Source organism: Hippocampus bargibanti, linkage group LG07, assembly GCF_051943395.1.
Source record: "Hippocampus bargibanti isolate YZ-2025 linkage group LG07, ASM5194339v1, whole genome shotgun sequence".
Classification (NCBI taxonomy): domain Eukaryota; kingdom Metazoa; phylum Chordata; class Actinopteri; order Syngnathiformes; family Syngnathidae; genus Hippocampus; species Hippocampus bargibanti.
Genome location: NC_142740.1, coordinates 1,461,926 through 1,480,357, shown reverse-complemented (window position 1 = coordinate 1,480,357; position 18,432 = coordinate 1,461,926). Strand labels below are relative to the sequence as shown.

Genomic DNA, 18,432 nt, shown 5'->3' with positions numbered 1-18,432 from the left:
TCCATCTGAAGAGGAAAGCGGGGTGGGAGTGGGGCTAATTTGCGGCTAGGGGGGAGTTAGCGGTGGAAGGGTGGCGGTGGTGGTGGGGGGGGATGCACAGCTGGATCGCACATTAGCTAGCAGAGCCAAACAAAATGGAGTCAAACATGTCTGTCTTTTGTCACTTGGTCTGGAAAGTATCGTGGTGGCCGCGGCTCGTAGGGTCACCACGCGTTCTGCTCCGTGTTCTGTCCATCGCTAAATTATTTTAGCAGTTGATTGTTTCGCTAACTTTAATTCATATTCCAAATCAGCAAAAGTGACATTTTGATACGGCATTGCAAAAGGGCTGTTTTTCGTAGCAGTGAACGAAAATGCAATGCTTTCTTTCTTTAAGCAACCATTACAATGAAAAGAGCAGAGGCCTCTAAATTGATCCCTGTGGAACACCATACGCACAACAGTGAATTTTTGACTTTGTATGGGGATTGTTATCAATATTAACAATTCTGGTGTCATGTTGGACATATCTGGGGTCCTTTTGGAAGACAAACATGCCCTTGCTTCTTATAATAACAGTATCAATCATAATACAGGTAACATCCGACTTACGACCGGCTCGACTTACGATCTCTCGTACTTACGACCACGTGATGGCACCAGAACGGGGAGTTTGAGAGTCATTTAGCTTCCAAGTCTATAGTCAACATTTTGAATGTATTTCGACTTACGACCATTTTGACTTACGACCGTTTGGTCGGAACGGAACTCGGTCGTAAGTCGGATGTTACTTGTAGTACATTTCATTTCTAAGCGCCTTTCAAAACTCAAGGTAACTGAACAGACGCAGGATCAGTTTTTCCGTGGGTGAGCAGCTGCAGCCACACGCGCCGGCATTCATTCAACCCGCAAGTAACTCAAATAGATAGAAAGCTAGCTAGCGAGCTAACATTAGTGTAATGAAGGAATCCTTGTTTAGATATGATACTTAACTATATTATAGTTTGTTAAGGTTCTAGCCAGACTGAGTAGATGAATATACTGTATTTTGGTCTTTCATCTTAGCTAAGAAGTCGCTAGCGACCGCTTGGGCGCTAAACAAACTAAAACAGACGACTGCATTTTTAGCTAGTTTTTTATATACTTTTTATTTCAATGATGATGGAATATATTGAAAAAAATATGCATTTGTTCATGTTAGCGAATTGAGCTAACATGAATACATTTTCATTTTTCAGAAAAATAACCCTGTACGAGCAGCGTGTGGAAAAACCATCCTGGCGTTGTTGTTGTACTCGACGCCGGAAAACCGGTAGGACCATTCGGGCTCGTTTATCGGAGTTCATTCCCGCTTTGCCAGATGTGAGCTAACAGCGTCTTTGTCGGCGTGATGAGCAAAACAGTTTTTCCAGAAACTTGGAGATAGCATCCACGGCAAAAAAGCAGACTCAACCGCTAGCGCATGTTTACATCTATATACAATTCTTAACAAGCATCTCGTAAAAACGACACTGGTTTTATTTTTCTGTGGGTGAGCAGCGGCAGCCACATGCGCCAGCGTTCACCTCAACTCGGAAGTAACTCAAATAGATAGAAAGCTAGCTAGCTAATATATAGCTAATAGATAGCTAGCTAGATAACTCATAGATAGCTAGCTAGACAGCCAGACAGCTAGATAGATACAGTCACAGGATCAGTTTTTCTGGAGAGCTACCTAGCTAGCTATCTATTTGCTGTCTATTAGCTAGCTATCTAGCTGGCTGGCTGTCTAGCTAGCGATATATTAGTTATCTAGGTATCTACCTATTTGCTATCTATTAGCTATCTTTCTGGCTGGCTAGCTATTGGGATATCTAGCTAGCTGGCTATCTATTAGCTAGCTAGCTAGATTTCTATCTATTCGAGTTACTTCCAGGTTGAGTGAATGCTGGCGCGTGCGGCGGCCACCGCTCACCCACATAATAATGTAGCATGTGAATGTAAGCTAGCTAGCTAGCTGTCTTAGCTAGCTAGCTAGCTATCTATTAGCTAGCTTGCTCTCTATCTTTTTGAGTTATTCTGGGTTGAGTGAACGCTAGCGCGTGTGGCTACCGCTGCTCACCCACAGAAAAACGTATCCTGTGACTGTAAAGTGACCTTGAGAGTTCTGAAAGGCGCTTATAAATGAAATGGATTATTATTATTATTATTATTATTATTATTATTATATTTTTTGTGTGTTTGTGTAAAGTAGCTTAGCATTAGCCTTTCATTTTTTTGTTGTTGTTTTTTTTTCTTCTCCAGGACACAGAGTACCTTGGCATAAGTATAAGCTGCCATTCCACTTGTGTTTTTCTGGAGCGCTCACCGTTCAGAGTGTCCTCGGGCTATAAATCTCACATGTTTTTGTGGATGATGACGATGCCTGATCAGCTGCTGCTTCCAGGCGACCAATCAGAGTGATTTTTTACTATTTTTTTTAATTCCCCACTGGGATGGTGAGCAGACATCTGGATGTGTTTAGGTTGGCCTCTCGTATTTGGTTTGGTGCACTGGGCAGCTAGCGTGGAAAAAAAAAAAAAAAACCTTAATGAAGTCTTGGCCTGCGACTCTCGCTAGCTGCCTGGCCTCGTTTTTTTTTTTTTTTCGTTTTTGGAAAGCTCGACATTGGAAAAGATGAATGTGCAACCATCGGCATGCAAAGAAAAAACAAAAAAACAAAATGGAGGCGCCGACGTGCGCAAAATTTTGGCTTTGTTATCTATTAGCTCGCTAACTAGATGGGTATCTATTATCTGCCTATTTGCTATCTATTTGCTATCTATTAGCTAGCTACCTGTCTGGCTATCTATTTGCTATCATTTTGCTATCCATTTGCTGTCTATTTGCTATCTATTATCTAGCTACCTAGCTGGCTATCTATTTGTTATCTATTTGCTATTTATTAACTAGCTACCTGGCTGGCTATCTATTTGCTATCATTTTGCTATCCATTTGCTATCTATTTGCTATCTATTATCTAGCTACCTAGCTGGCTATCTATTTGTTATCTATTTGCTATTTATTAGCCAGCTACCTGGCTGGCTATCTATCATTTGCTATCTATTTGCTATCTATTAGCTAGCTACGTAGCTGGCTATCTATTTGCTATCTATTTGCTATCTATTAGCTAGCTACGTGGCTGGCTATCTATTTGCTATGAAGTAAAAAAATGTTTTTGTATTTGATGATGGTCTGTCGAGTGAAGGTATCGTGATACTGTACATTGTGATATCATTACTATTATGACAGCGTATCGATCGATACTGTATCATGAGAGAAATCGATCCATTCTCAAAATGAAGTAAAAGAAATGTTTTTGTATTTTTGATGATGGTCTGTCGAGTCCACAATGGTATCGTGATACATTGTGATATTGTTACTTTTATGACAGTGCATCGATACTGTAGGATATGATATAATGCATTCTCAAAATGATAATGACCAAAACTGATCAGCACGATTGAGGATTTTCGGGTTTTTTTTTCAAAATAAACAGAGAGCCTGCAAGTTAGGGGGTGAAGGCCCCCTCCCTTTCCCCTGTGGCTAGCCCCCCCCCCCCACCCCCCTTTTTAAAACCCCACCGGCTCCACACGGTCTGCAGCCCATTATGAGCTCTCAACAGTCCACGCTCCGAAAGACGTCATTTTAACAGCTCATTGTTTTCAACATCCACAACCTTAAAGGACACCATTTTTTTTGTTGTTTCCTAACCGACATCAGAAAAACGTTTGATAGCATCTAAAATACCCAAAATAAGCAGGCTGATATTTTTAGTCAAATGCAAAACACCAATAAAAATGAGTTAAAGTGTCCCAAAACTACTTCAAAATGACCCCGAAAATGGCGAGATTCAGAAAGTCCCGCCCCCTTGTTGGTGACATCACGTCAGGATACTCCTTCACAAACTGCCTTGCTCCAGAATCAAAACAATGGTTTCAGAGTGTTCAGATTCGGAAAAAAAGATGCTTTCTTGTTACTCATCCAGTTATGAATATGATTCAAATAGTTGTGAAGAGGAAAGCATACATGTTTGCAATCGCTTAAAGAATTTATTCCGTGCCATTTTGAGGCGCAATCAAAATCAGTGGTCAGCCAATTAAAATAGTATTTTTCTTTAAACAGCTAATTCCCGTTTTGGCCAACTTTATAATGGATGGACTTGACACATGATTTAAATTGAAGTTGAATATTTTTGGGTACATTTATTTTCAGCATTGTAACAGTTTGTACACGAAAATATAGAAAAGCAAAAATAGATGAAAATGCTTTGTACAAATTATATCCTGCTTACATTGAATAATCATGTCAAAAAAAATGGCACATAAATCCCTCATAAAATTGTGATTCACAGTACTTCAACATATAAAATAATTCTTCTGGCGAAATATATTCCCAAATTTTTTCACACACACACACACACACACACACACGCGCGCGCGCGCGCGCGTGCGCGCACACACACACACACACACACACACACACACACACACACACGGACGCACAAAAACACACATGTGTGTTACTTTCCTACTTCTATCAAACAAACAAGCAACAAAAATATGTAAAAAAGTGTGAGGTGGCTTAGTTAGCATTTTTTTTAACTCATTCACTGCGATTCACGAATTTATTCGGGAATCGAAACGTGGAGCGCCATTCCGGAATTTTTTTCGGGTTTTGCTTTTACTTGCAAGGGTGCCGATAAAGCGCTGGTCAGACCTCTGGTAATTTTTTTTCCGCGGGGGGACATCATTTGCCTTTTGTCCATGTTAGCGCTTTGTTATAGCTTCAGCTATCGTTAAAGCGCTATATCAATCAATATGTATGCATTGTATTGTACAGTTAACATCCGACTTACGACTGAGTTCTGTTCCGACCAAACGGTCGTAAGTCGAAATCCATTCCAAATGTTGAATAGAGAGAGTGAGATGCTGGCCGGCTGGCCAAAATTGTCGTACGCGTTGCCTGCCTGCTAGCGCATTGCGTTGCCAGGCGTAGAATTAAAATATTAAAAATAGGGTCTGGAGGTTTATGGTCGTAATTCAAGCCAGTCGTAAGTCGAGCCGGTCGTAAGTCGGATGTTACCTGTATTTTGTACAACCGCCACCATTTCAAGCTCAAATAACTCCAGAACCAAAATAACTTCGGAATTAACTCTTTTTTTTCAGATGAAAGAAGAGAGTCTCAGGACCAGGCGTCAAAGTCAAGGCCCGGGGGCCAAATCCGGCCCGCCACATCATTTTCTTCGGCCCGCGAAAGCAAATCAAACTTGATGAATTCCATGGTGGTTCTAAAGTCTTACTGGTAGTTTTTGGCCCTATATATCCCTACTGTCCAGACGTGGCGGTGCCGGACTCTGCTATGATTGGTCCCTGCTCTCAGGTTGGGGGGAGCAGAGGACTAATCCCTGCGGCTCCATTGATTGCTTCTACCGTCCTGACTGACGACTGGCCTGATTGCCCACTTTGCCCTGGTATCACCTCATCAGCATAACTAAGCCTATGTTGCGTAAGCAGTCTATTGTGATTGATTTTGTTAAAAACAAAATCAATGATATTTGTATTTATATTTGTTTAACAAAAAAGTACACGTTAAATTGACAACAAGCATGTTGATATTTGTTATGTTTTTGTTCGGGCCGAAAAAAACGGCAGGTCAAAAAATTTGATCCAATCGATTTGATCGAACCACTCACAGGTTAAGCGCTATTTATTTAGCCATAGCTAACTTTTACATTTTGGAAGGTGGCATAACAAAAGTGAACTATATCGCATTTGCGAATTCGCAGAACAGTATTTTTCCGCCATGATTGACAAACACCTCATTCACGACAAAAAAAAAAAAAAGACGTACAGTTAGTTCGGAATGTATTAAGAACATTTTACATTTACCGCATTTTCTTCTGTTACAGCCCTATTGAAAAAAAGGAATGCAGTGATACCTTGGCTTCGGAACTTAATTGGTTCCCGGAAAGTATGCGTCAGGCAAAAAGTGTGTATTCCAAACATTGATTTCCCATAGGAAACCATGAAAATGAGAATAATCCGTTGATAGGTCCCCATAAAACATAATTTTCTAATTTTCTAAGCCTTAAAACTACACACAATATACCTTATTTTGTGTATAACAAATGTGATATGGTATTGTAATTAAAGAAATACACTGTACTGTATAATAAAGTCGTTTTATTGACCTTTGTGATGGTCGTTGATGGCTTGATGGAATGGATAGCTTTTTGCATAAAGTGTCTCAAGATGAATGCAGACACACTAGAAACTTCATTGATAGCCGGTTTCCTTGCTTGTATGTTCTCTTCAAATTATACAGATGGCTTGTGCTGGTTATATGTGGAGCCTGATTGATGGGATATTTTAACCTTGCAGTCTACACTCTGCCTTTGAACTATCAATAAAGTTGAAACAAGTCCAAATTTCACGGTGTTTTCTATCCATGTTCTCTCCTCTTCTCTTTTGTTTTATTGTTTCTCGTCGCTCCTCTACCATGGATCTTGACCAATCACGTGCGGCTTTAACCGAAGACTGGGGGGAGGGGAATAGAGGGAGAAAAAAAAAAGCCAGCGGCCATTTTAGGAACTCCAAGAACCGGCTCGTTTGCGAACGACACATCCCTCATTGTGGCGCTCCGTGTGTTTCCCGAAAAATAGTTTGTATGCCAAGATTATATTGTCGCGAATTTAACGTTCGTAAGGCGAAAAGTTCATTAGCTGAAGCGTTCGTAAGTTTTAGTGATTGTTTCATAAGATATCAGAAGAAAATGCGGGAAAAGTGAAGCGTTATGAATACTTTCCGAACTGACTGTAAAAAACGGATATGAAACGATCCATGGCTAACACGTAAGTGTCACATTCAACCTTTTTTAAACTATTTACAATATTTACAAATACTGTATATATATATATATATATCTTTATAGTGGTCAAGCTAAGAATGCTAGTGATCCATCCGACACTTATGTAATATGAAGTTGTTGAGAAAAAGGGAGTAAAAAAAATTAGCCTCACCTGCTTTCTTTTCAAGAATTGAGATGAGCAGATCGGAAACGCTCCGGCTGGGAAAGACTGTTAGCCTAGCTCGAGACAAAGGAAATTGCTAACGGGATTGCTAATATGCTAATAAAGATCTGACTGTGCGGTGTCATTCTACCCAAAAAAATAATCTGTAAACAACACCAGTTGATCGGATAAAAAAAAAAAAAAAAATAACGTCATAAATGTAGCTAGCTTCGCTTAGCTTCATACAACTGTTTACAAAATGGCGAAAGAGGGGCGGATTAAAAAAGCGTGTTAAACTATTCTTATCAGTATGTCTTCACATTTGTTTTTCACATTATTTGGTACTTTCAAACTTCTGTTTACATTCAAAACGGATCGTTTTTCCTGACATACTACGTTGAAAACCATTTTCAAGGCTAGTAGTGGTTCTACCGTATCCGATCACATCCTCCTTTACTGGATTAGCTTGTTCATGCTACGTGTTGACTAGCGATGTAGCATCAGCTATTTTTCACGTGTTCAGATTGGGCCTTACTTGGATCGATTCCCTTTTTCAGAGTTTGTTATGACTTACTGACTTTCTGTTTCATGGTGTCGGGTGACATTTTGTTTTTTTCAAAAACTCTTTGGACGTGTAGCATGAAGACCAGCAGGCGCGCCCCCGTTCAGGATGTGATCCAGAGTTCTTTTTAGTCTTTCGGACTTTGAGGGTCCGATCCGGGGTTTGTTTTCCGTCCGCTACGCCGTGCTGCTACTGGAACAGGGTGTGCTTTGTGTGCTACCCACGCTGTGGCCGCCGGCGCTGCTGTTTTCGGAAGTTGGCGGACATTTTTGGACGTCCTTGGTCATTTCTTCAGTCACTGGCAGCGTCGAAGTGCCTCCTGGAAGTAACAACGGGAAGACGGGATGAATAGATTTGTGGATATTTTTGTTTGGTGGAAAATAATAACGAAGAAATGATGATCGACAATCAAATAGTTGTGAAGAGGAAAGCATAAATGTTTGCAATCGATTAAAGAAGTCCTGTTTCAAATGAGCCGTCTGGACTCCGAAAATAGCGCCCAGAAAATGCACAAGATGGCGCACAAGCTCCGTTGGCCGATTTGTCCGCTGGGAATTTACTACCTAGCTAGCTATCTATCTAGCTAGCTATTTGCTATCTAACTAGCTATCTATTAGTCATCTATTAGCTAGCTAGCTAACTTGATCTATTTGAGTTATTCCCCGTTGAACAGGGTCACCGTTGCTGGCTACCTAGCTATCTATCTATTTGTTATCTATTTGCTATCTACTAGCTGTCTAAATAGCTGGCTATCTATTACTTAGCTAGCTAACTTGATCTATTTGAGTTATTCCCGGTTGTGAACAATAGCCAGCCAGCATGATATGCTGCTATTAAATGCGAGTGATGTTTTGATGACATCACATCTCTGCGTGTATGGACTGCTGGCGAACAAAGTCTAACCAAAAGTGTTTAAAAGGCAAAAAGAACAACTTTGTTCAGCACTTGATGAGCAAAGTGTCAAACATTCAGCATATTGAAAGCTGAAGACCTTGTATGGCGTCCAGCTGGGATGAGGTAAAAAAAAATGTAGCAAAAGGAGTTTATGTCTGGAAGTGGGGAGGGAGGACAAGCGGGGGGGGGGGGTGCTCACTTGCTCTGTTTTGCTGCTCGAACACTCAAAAAGCCGGCAGAATATTTTTGCCTTGTAAGGTCAGTTCATGCAAGATGAATGAAAAACTTTTGTCTTCTTGCATCCTTGTCGATAGTGAAGTTAGGAAATAGATACATTTACATTGATTTCGCCATATTAAACATTGCTCAAGATAAATATTAAAATATTAAGTTGAAAGCAGACCCTGCTTAAAAGATTAAAAGTAAGTGTTAACGCTAATACAGTGATACCTTGGCTTACGAACTTAATTGGTTCCAACACAGAGTGTGTAAGGCGAAAAGTGTGGATCTCAAAAAATTATTTCCCATAGGAAACCATGAAAATGAGAATAATCCGTTCCCGGGTCCCCATCAATTTTATGGGGACCCGGTAGAAAGTAGAAAATTATGTTTTATGGCATAAAACATGTTTTTCTACTTTCTAATTTTCTAAGCCTTAAAACTACACAAAATATACCTTGTTTTATGTATAATAAATGTGCTATGGTATTATAATTAAATAAATACTGGATAATAAAGTGGTTTTATTGACCTTTGTGATGGTCGTTGATGGCTTCATGGAATGAAGTGGTCGCTTTCATCAGCATTAAACACTTGATGAGGAACGTAACCTTCTTCTTTCACCATCTTGACGAATGACCCCTTGTAGGTGCTTTCTTTGTGATAATTTTATCTAGTTCCTCATCAATTGTGTTCCGTTTAGCTGGGTTGATAGCTTTTTGCATCAAGTGTACAGATGGCTTGCGCGGGTTGTTTGTGGAGCCTGATTGATGGGATATTTTAACCTTGCAGTCTAGACTCTGCCTTTGAACTATCAAAAAAAAAAGAAAAAAGTTCATATGATAAGGTGAAATTGTCATAAAGTTAACGTTCGTACACCGAAAAGTTTGTAAGCCAAGGGGTTCATAAACCGAAGTATCACTGTATTAGCTTGTAATATTCTAACCTAACAATAGTCACCATTTTTAATTTATTGTCTGAGTCTGGATGCTAGCTTTTATTATTTTTATTTTTAAAGATGTCCTATTCATCAGAGACCAAAGAGGAAAAGAGAACAGAAAACAACAACAGTAAAAAAAACAACATCTCACAAGGTCAAAAAGGTCGCACATTATTTCCATGCGGAGAATATCACTGACAACATTCAAAGGCAGGAAAGACGAACGGGCCTTTCACCGCCGCGTTACGGGAAGTCGCGCCGGCGCATGTTATTGTGCGCCGCAGGATGTTTTGGCCGCATTTTTTGCCACTCCTCGCACGAGCTTCTGTTTTCCTGAAGAGCGCTCACCTGTGTGCGAATAGATGAACCAAAGCGCTCCTGTCAGCAGGGCGCCGATGGCGAAGGCGGCGAAGGCGATGCCCACCACCGTCGGCGTGTCCAGTAAATGCGGCCAAGTGTCTGGAAAATCAAAATGGAGATGATCAATATAATTCGGATATTGTTGCCTCTTTATGTAATTTTTTTTTTACATTATTTTTTAAAATAAAGAAACTCACTTTTATTTGCGGGATCGCCGGGGCCTGCTTGTGACGGTGGATCTGGAACACAGAGCAGTTTATGAAACAAACAAGCTCAACAAATAAATAAATGTGTACATAATAAATAAATAAATACACAAATAAATAAATATTTGTTTACCATATATAACATAAATCATATAATATGTACGAGCTTTGCTGGCTAGCAATAAGCTAGCCAGCAAAGAGTTAGCTAGCAACAACCTAGCTAGCAATGAGCTAGTAGGAAGTGTAGCTAATCACGTATATATATATATATATATATATATATATATATATATATATATATATATATATATATATATATATATATATATATATATATGTATATGTATTTATATATATATATATATATATATATATATTAATGTATTTTATATATATATATATATATATATATATATAAAATACATTAATATGTGTGTTTAGATATATTTTTTCATGATTTAGTTTCCTATTACACACTTTCATATATTTTAATACTTTTGTATTTGTGTATATCTTCTTATTTTTGCTTATGATAATTTTTTTACTTTTTAAAAACTCATCGATTTTTACATTACATGTCCAATAATGTATATGTATGTAATAATAATAATAATAATAATAATAATAATAATAACCTTTCAAAGCTCTCAAGGACACTTTACAGTCAGACAAGCATAGGTACTATAATAAATAAATATTATCTATCTATCTATCTATCTACACAACAACAAAGTATTAAAATATATGAAAATTTATAACAGGAAAAAAGACTAAATACTATAATAAAAATACTAAATAAGTGATCTAAATGGATAAATGTCTCCCAAAAATTCAAAACGACAGAAAAATCACGACAAAATATGCTGAGAAAATACACACACACAGACACGCAAATGAACACACACACAAAACTACATTCCATATTTCTGAAAAATGCTTTTTAAATACAAATATGTGTTGTAACAGGCTGCTGATGACGTTTCTTCTCTTTGGAATGTGTTGTGGAAGGTCTCGAGCGCTGAACCTCGGCGCTTCGGCCGTGATGTGACCTGGAGCGAGTCCAAGTTTGGCCCGAGCACAATGGCCTCTATTCTTAGCCGTTGTGTTTTTCATTCGGCCGCGGAGATGACGGGTCATCAGTGGAGGACGCCGGGTTATCTGTTCTCTTGGAATGCCAGTCTTGCAAATGTCAACGTGTCACGTGCTTGTTTCTTGGATGACAAAATGTCATTAAAATGTATTCGTTTTGAAGATTTGATTCATTTATTCATTTTTTGATGAGCCGTCACTCGACAGATGTGCTTCCCAAATGTCATACAGTGACACCTTGGCTTACGAACTTAATTGGTTCCCAGACAGAGTGTGTAAGGTGAAAAGTGTGTATCCCAAAAATTAATGTCCCATAGGAAACCATTAAAATGAGAATAATCCGTTCCCAGGTCCCCATAAAACATATTTTTCTACTTTCTAAGCCTTAAAACTACACAAAATATACCTTATTTTACGTATGATTAATGTGCTATGGTATTATAACTAAAGAAATAAACTGTACTGTATAATAAAGTGATTTTATTGGCCTTTGTGATGGTCTTTGATGGCTTGATGGAATGGAGCGGCCGGTTTCATCAGCGTTAAACACTTGATTCTTCTTTCACCATCTTGCGGAATGATCCCTTGTAGGTGCTTTCTTTGCGATCATTTTACCTAGTTCCTCATCAATTGTGTTACCCGAAGACTGGGGGCGGGGAATAGAGGACGAAACCAGTCGGCTTGTTAGAACGGGCTCGTTCGCGAACGACACATCACTCGTTGTGGCAGCTCCGTGTGTATCCCGAAAAATAGTTTGTATGCCAAGGTAAACTTTTCATACATTTACCGTTCGTAAAGCGAAAAGTTCGTAAACCGAGGTATCACTGTACTTGCTTTTTGAAACTTGCTTTAGTCTGTGAAGAGTTATTTTATTTTGATTCGGATCATCATGTTGTTGCGAATATTCCAACATTGCGAAAGTCCTTTGACGGCACTGGATGATCATTTTCTTATGCGACTGTTGATTGGAGGAGAACCAGGAAGTGAGCCCTATCTCTCGGGGGGGAATAAAGCCTGGTGCTATTAGGCCTTTGCTTACTTAGCAACATGCTCACCGCCGCGTCTATCCGCTCGCTCTCCAGGAATCAAACGATGGCTCGTCCAATGTCAACACTAGCACCGCCGCTCCGAGACGGCGGAAAAATACAAATGTCGTAAAAATGCGCCAATGCCAGTAAGCGACGTTTCTACGGGTTTCTGCTCACGCTTCGAGACTTCCTTGATGGAAACCTTGGCGACTAACATGTCATATAATTTGATTATTAATTCGTTATTTTATTTTTATACTGTCTACAATAGAGCCAGACATTGAAAAACATTCGGCTTACCGTTGGCTAACGTAGCAACGGCTAAAGCTTGTGTCAATAAATCTCTGAGCAATTTTTAGAGGATTGTTTTGCAGCGACAGATGGAGAACCTCATTATTTGGGGGTTCTAAAGTAAAGCTCGGTAGAAGTCAAGGTGCTCAAGTGGAGTCAAGAGAAGCAAAGTCGAGAAAAACAGAGCAGAGTGAGTTGAAGCTAATGAAGCTAACTTCAGGAGAGCAAACCTTGAGTTAGCTTCAACTCACTCTGTAAAGAGGATTCAAGGAGAGGAATAACGACAATTAAACAAGCTGATGAAGCTAATGAAGCACAGTGAGTTGAAGCTAATGAAGCTAACTATATGATTGCTCTCCTTGAGTTAGCTTCATTAGCTTCAACTCACTCTGTAAAGAGGATTCAAGGAGAGGAATAACGACAATTAAACAAGCTGATGAAGCTTATGAAGCACAGTGAGTTGAAGCTAATGAAGCTAACTATAGGATTGCTCTCCTTGAGTTAGCTTCATTAGCTTCAACTCACTTTGAAAGGAGGATTCAAGGAGAGCAATAACGACAATTAAACAATGACAAAGTGAAGTAAAAAAGTGAAATAAAATAAGTCAAAAAGCATAAGGGTTCAAATAAAAGTAAAAGCAAAGTTACGTAAGACTGAAGTAGCCGAATCAAGCAAAGTCGGGTCTCGTGATAATCAAGCCAACCAAAGTGGATTTCAAGCAGGGTGTAAAGTAGCGTCAAGCAATGTAGAAATCGCGGCAAAGCCGTAAAGCAACGCAAAACCAATCCAAGTCACAAGTAGACCATAGAAAGGTCAAAGGACACACAAAAAAAACAAAAAACAAGAGCATAAAAAAGATCAACGGACGCCATGTTGACACCTCAGTGCTGAGGGAATTGGGGTGGGAGTGACATCATTGCATGGATACCCCCAAAAAGTGATGGTGGGTCTGTGTGTGTGTGTGTGTGGGGGGGGGGGGGGGGGGTCTATAGGGGGGTTAGGTTATCCCCCGTCGGAGTTGGATGACTGGCTAAATAAGGAGTGATCTTCAAGGACTGATGCACACAAGCTCACCGAGCGCACACACTGGAGTGGATGGGTGAAGGGGGGGTGTAGGGGGATGGGGGGAAGAGGGAGGGAGGGGAGGGGAGGGGAGGTCAAGCCCAAGCCGCAAAATGAAAACAACTGGAGCTTAGTGCTCGTATGACTCCTTTTTCCAGCTCTGCCTCATCGTGAGCCAAAAGCTGGGCCTCAGCCACACACACACACACACATATATATACACACACACACACAAACGCACACGGACGCACACACAAACACGTGTAAGAAACTTTGAGAGATGCATATACAGACCCCCTAGAAGCCTTTCACTTGTCAAAAATGTCCTCACTACGTATGATATAAAAGCATAGTGGTCCTCACAAGAATAGTAATACAAAACACACACACACACACACACGCGTGTATGAAACTTTGAGAGATGCAAATATATAGAGCCTCTAGAAGCCTTTCGAATGAAAAACTTGTGAGGATCGACCAAAACGTTCTCACTTGTCATAAAATGTCCTCGCTATATAGGGTATACAAACATAGTGGTCCTCACAAGAATTGCCATACAAACAGACGTGTACGAAACTTTGAGAGATGCATATACAGACAGTCGAGAAGCCTTTCGAATGAAAAACTTGAGGCTCGACCAAAAGGTTCTCACTTGTCAAAAATGTCCTCACTACGTATGGTATAAAAGCATAGTGGTCCTCACAAGAATAGCCATACAAACACACACACACTTGTGTACAGCCGGTTGATGTAAACAGAGAGATGATGACACGTAATGAGGAGCAGATGTTTGATGATGGTGGTGAGGTTGATGTTCACCGTGGTGTCACTTCACTCCTGACTTTATCACTCACACACTGCACGCGTATATGAGACGTTAGGTAATTCAACATACAATAATTGGACGCCCCCCCCCCCCAAAAAAAAAACAACATCGAAGGACGACGCTCCAGTTGCGTTAGCATCCTGCTGACCTGTCACATGTGGTGTTTGCTTCCCATCCAGTACCATCAGAGCTTTGCTGCTGGTCCTGGCGTTCATCATCATGTTCAGGATGTCCTCGACTTGCAAGGAGTCGCACGCCCAGTTTGCATCCACGCACTGGCAGAAAAGTACCAAAAACAACAACGGGAAAAGAGTTGACTACCAAAGCAGAGAACGATGGGTTAAAAATAAACAACTGTCCTGTATCTATTAGCTAGCTTTCTATATTTTTTCTATCTATTAGCTAACTTTCTATCTATTTGAGTTATTCTGGGTTGAGTGAACGCTGGCGCGTGTGGCTGCCCCTGCTCACCCACAGAAAAAGCAATCCTGTGACTGTAAAGTGACCTTCAGAGTTTTGAAAGGCGCTGATAAATAAAACGGATTATTATTTATTATTATTAGCTATCTGACTGCCGAGCTAGCTATCTATTAGTTATCTATTAGCTAGCTACTCAGCTAGCTATTTATCTAGCTAGCTAGCTATCTAACTGGCCACCTAGCAAGCTATCTAGGTGGTTTAATGGCTAGCTATCTATTAGCTATCTAACTAGCGGGCTAGCTATCTATTAGTTATCTATTAGCTAGCTAGCTAACTTGCTATCTATTTGAGTTATTTTTCGGGTTGAGTGAACGCTGGCGCATGTGGCTGCCGCTGCTCACCCACAGAAAAAGCGATCCTGTGACTGTAAAGTGACCTTGAGAGTTTTGAAAGGTGCTGAGAAATGAAATGGATTATTATTATTATTATTATTATTATTATTATTATTATTATCATGACTTTTAAAGCTAACCAATACAACGTTTGACCACCAGGGCGGCGTCGGAGAGCATACCGGTGCAAGATGAGGTTTGGAGTCTGCGCACGGCGCCATCTTGCAATGCAGGAAGAGTCGTGAAGCGTTCAAGTTGGCCTTGAAGGTGAAGCTAAAGGTCTTCTTGTCCTTCTGCGGGTTTTGACCAAAACGCAGCGACTCGTCGGTGGGACAGACGGTCTCGATGAGCGAGTAGGACGACTCCACTTTGGGGTTGGCGTCGGGCGAAACGAAACACGACAGGATGTTGAAGCCCGCGTCGGCGTACGTTGACGTGATCTGAAAAAAAACAACAAAAAAAAAAACATCCATAATTTCAAAATTTTAACTCACTCACTGCCATTTTTTTATATATTCGGGTATTGAAAAGTATGACGTGGAGAAGTCATTCCCTAATTTGTTCGTGGGAGGGAAAAACATTGCCTAAAAGTCTGAAATTTAAACACAAAATGCATTTTTTTGATGGTGTCGGACATTTCGCTCCTCATCCGAAAAGCTTCGTCAGAAAACTAAAGTTGTGCTGTCGATGAAAAGGTTTCTTCAGCCGTCATCTGTACTTCTTTGAAGGTGTCGGACGTTTCGCTTCTTATCCAAGAGGCTGCTTACAACAGACTTCTTAGGTCATTACGTAGGCTAATGAGATGATAGCAGAGCTAATGAGGTAATCAGAGGCAGGGATAGCACTTTGTTGGAGGTGATCAGAGAGAACAAGAGGTCATCAGATTCCTCCAACCTTAGAGTAGGTACTTATTTTAGCAGAGGTCTGGCACTGCCACCTCTGTCCATTAGGGATATAGAGCGAGTGTTACCAGCAGACTTTAGTTCGTTGACGAAGCTCTTCGGATGAGAAAAAATCCTGAAGATCACTTTTCACCACCATTTCGAATCGTCTCTGAATTTAAAAAGGCCTGAAAAAAAGGTCTTTCAAAAAAAAAATTACGCCCCTCAGCACGGTGCCACTTCTGACAGCGAAGAAGCCGGCGGCAAACACACAAAGAGCTCTTTTGTTGGCTCTCGCTGATGATGTCATGAATCGACGCTTCTAAAGGACTAGCCCTGACCATCTCCATGTCAATATTTACGTGGACACAGTGATACTTTGGCTTACGAACTTAATTGGTTCCCAGACAGAGTGTGTAAGGCAAAAAGTGTGTATCCCAAAAATTAATTTCCCATAGGAAACCATTAAAATGAGAATAATCCGTTCCCAGGTCCCCATAAAACATCATTTTCTACTTTCTAAGCCTTACAATTACACAAAATATGCCTTATTTCATCTATAATAAATGTGCTATGGTATTATAATGAAAGAAATAAACTGTAATGTATAATAAAGTGGTTTTATTGGCCTTTGTGATGGTCGTTGATGGCTTGATGGAATTTGAGTGGCCGATTTCATCAGCATTAAACACTTGAGGAACGTAGCCTTCTTCTTTCACCATTTTGACGAATGATCCCTTGTAGGTGCTTTCTCTGCGATCATTTTACCTAGTTCCTCATCAATTGTGTTCTGGTTAGCTGGGTTGATAGCTTTTTGCATCAGGTGTACAGATGGCTTGTGCGGGTTATTTGTGGAGTTCGTAAACCAAGGTATCACTGTACAAGAAAGTGAAGCAATGGAAGCTTTCCGATCATTTTTTTTTCAAGTGATCATTTCTTTGCGGCAGCCATTTTGTATGCATTTTTACTTGATCAAACTGTTTTTTATCCCCGTGGAGAAATGAGATGAGCACAAACCTCCACGAAAAGCCGCTGGTTATGCAAGACGGTTTTGAAGGCCTGGCGGGACGGCTGGTTAGTAGGCGGCGCGTCGTACACGTCCATGCGAAATGTGACGTTGGCGGGCCGGGTGGTGCCGCTTCCCGGGATCTCCTTGGGCGGCGCCGCCTGCGGGGTTTTTTTGCTTTCCCGTCGGTACGTGCAGTTGAACTGGGAGGAGACAAGACAAACAGAAGATCGGATTGAACAACAACATTCTTTAAGTTCTCCTAATAATGTGAAAAATAAATAATAAAAATAATACATTTAATTCATAAGCACCTTTACATGCAAAAAAAAACAAGCCACAAACACAAAGTGAGAGGATAGATTAGCCGTGGTGGAGGAGTCTGATACCGTTACGCTTGACAGCTGATCTCTGGGCGGGAATCTTTCCAGATCCACAGCTTCTCTTGGGAAGAGAACCTCTCCGGGTTCCTGGTCCTCGTACTCCAGCGGCCCGCCGCTCCCGTCTTTGGACTCGCTGTGACTGATCAGGACCTGATAGAAACACCCCCAAAAAAGTTTTGCCTCCATTAGCATTAGCCTTGCTAGTCAAAAATATCCATCTATTCATTTTCTCCTGCTTATTTGGGGTCAGGTCAGTCAAAAACTGAAATAGAAATCAATGGATGATAAATGAGCGTCATACACGAGCCACATTGAGGAATTTGACAGTTTCCTGTTGCACCGAAGGCCCCCAGAGAAGGTCATGTGGGATCCGCCAGGGTGACAATTCATCTTTTTTAGAGCGGGGTTCAAAGTTCATCTATACAAAAAGAGACACTTGGACCCAAGCCCAGATGACTGAAAATTGCCGTCAGACAGGCGGACGGCAAACAAACAAGATAATCAAGGTCAAGCCTCGCTAACACGCAAGAGTTCATGATGTAAAATGATGTAAAATGCAAAAATCCTTCAAAAAAGTGTGCATTTTCATATAAAAAAATTATTGGAATAAAAATGATTAAAAAAAAAAACATAATGGAAGTTTTTAATCAAGAAAATATTTTCAAAAGTAAAACTCCCCCCCCCTATAAAGTTATGACTTTCCATACAAATGATTGGAAATTCCAAACAAAATTTTTTCCAAATATGACTTTTTTCTGTTAAAAAAAGTTTTTTTTTTCGTGAAATATGAACATTTAAAATTGACTTCACCCCCCTAAAAAAATATTTAAAAAATGCACCGATATTTAGAAATATTCCGAAAAA

The 18,432-nt window shown here is 40.3% G+C and overlaps 1 protein-coding gene across 1 annotated transcript in view; it reads right to left on the bottom strand.

The window, feature by feature from the left end:
- Positions 1 to 4,461: 4,461 nt before the first annotated feature.
- tgfbr3 (transforming growth factor, beta receptor III) overlaps positions 4,462 to 18,432 on the bottom strand; it is a 52,736-nt gene continuing 38,765 nt past the window's right edge. Inside the window, exons 11-17 of the mRNA XM_089000908.1 lie at positions 17,575 to 17,718; positions 17,197 to 17,388; positions 15,481 to 15,738; positions 14,635 to 14,761; positions 10,182 to 10,223; positions 9,973 to 10,083; positions 4,462 to 7,890 (exon numbers count right to left, since the gene is read on the bottom strand). Coding sequence (XP_088857034.1) covers positions 7,748 to 7,890; positions 9,973 to 10,083; positions 10,182 to 10,223; positions 14,635 to 14,761; positions 15,481 to 15,738; positions 17,197 to 17,388; positions 17,575 to 17,718 — 1,017 coding nt within the window. The 3' untranslated portion in view covers positions 4,462 to 7,747. The remainder of the gene's footprint in view (positions 7,891 to 9,972; positions 10,084 to 10,181; positions 10,224 to 14,634; positions 14,762 to 15,480; positions 15,739 to 17,196; positions 17,389 to 17,574; positions 17,719 to 18,432) is intronic.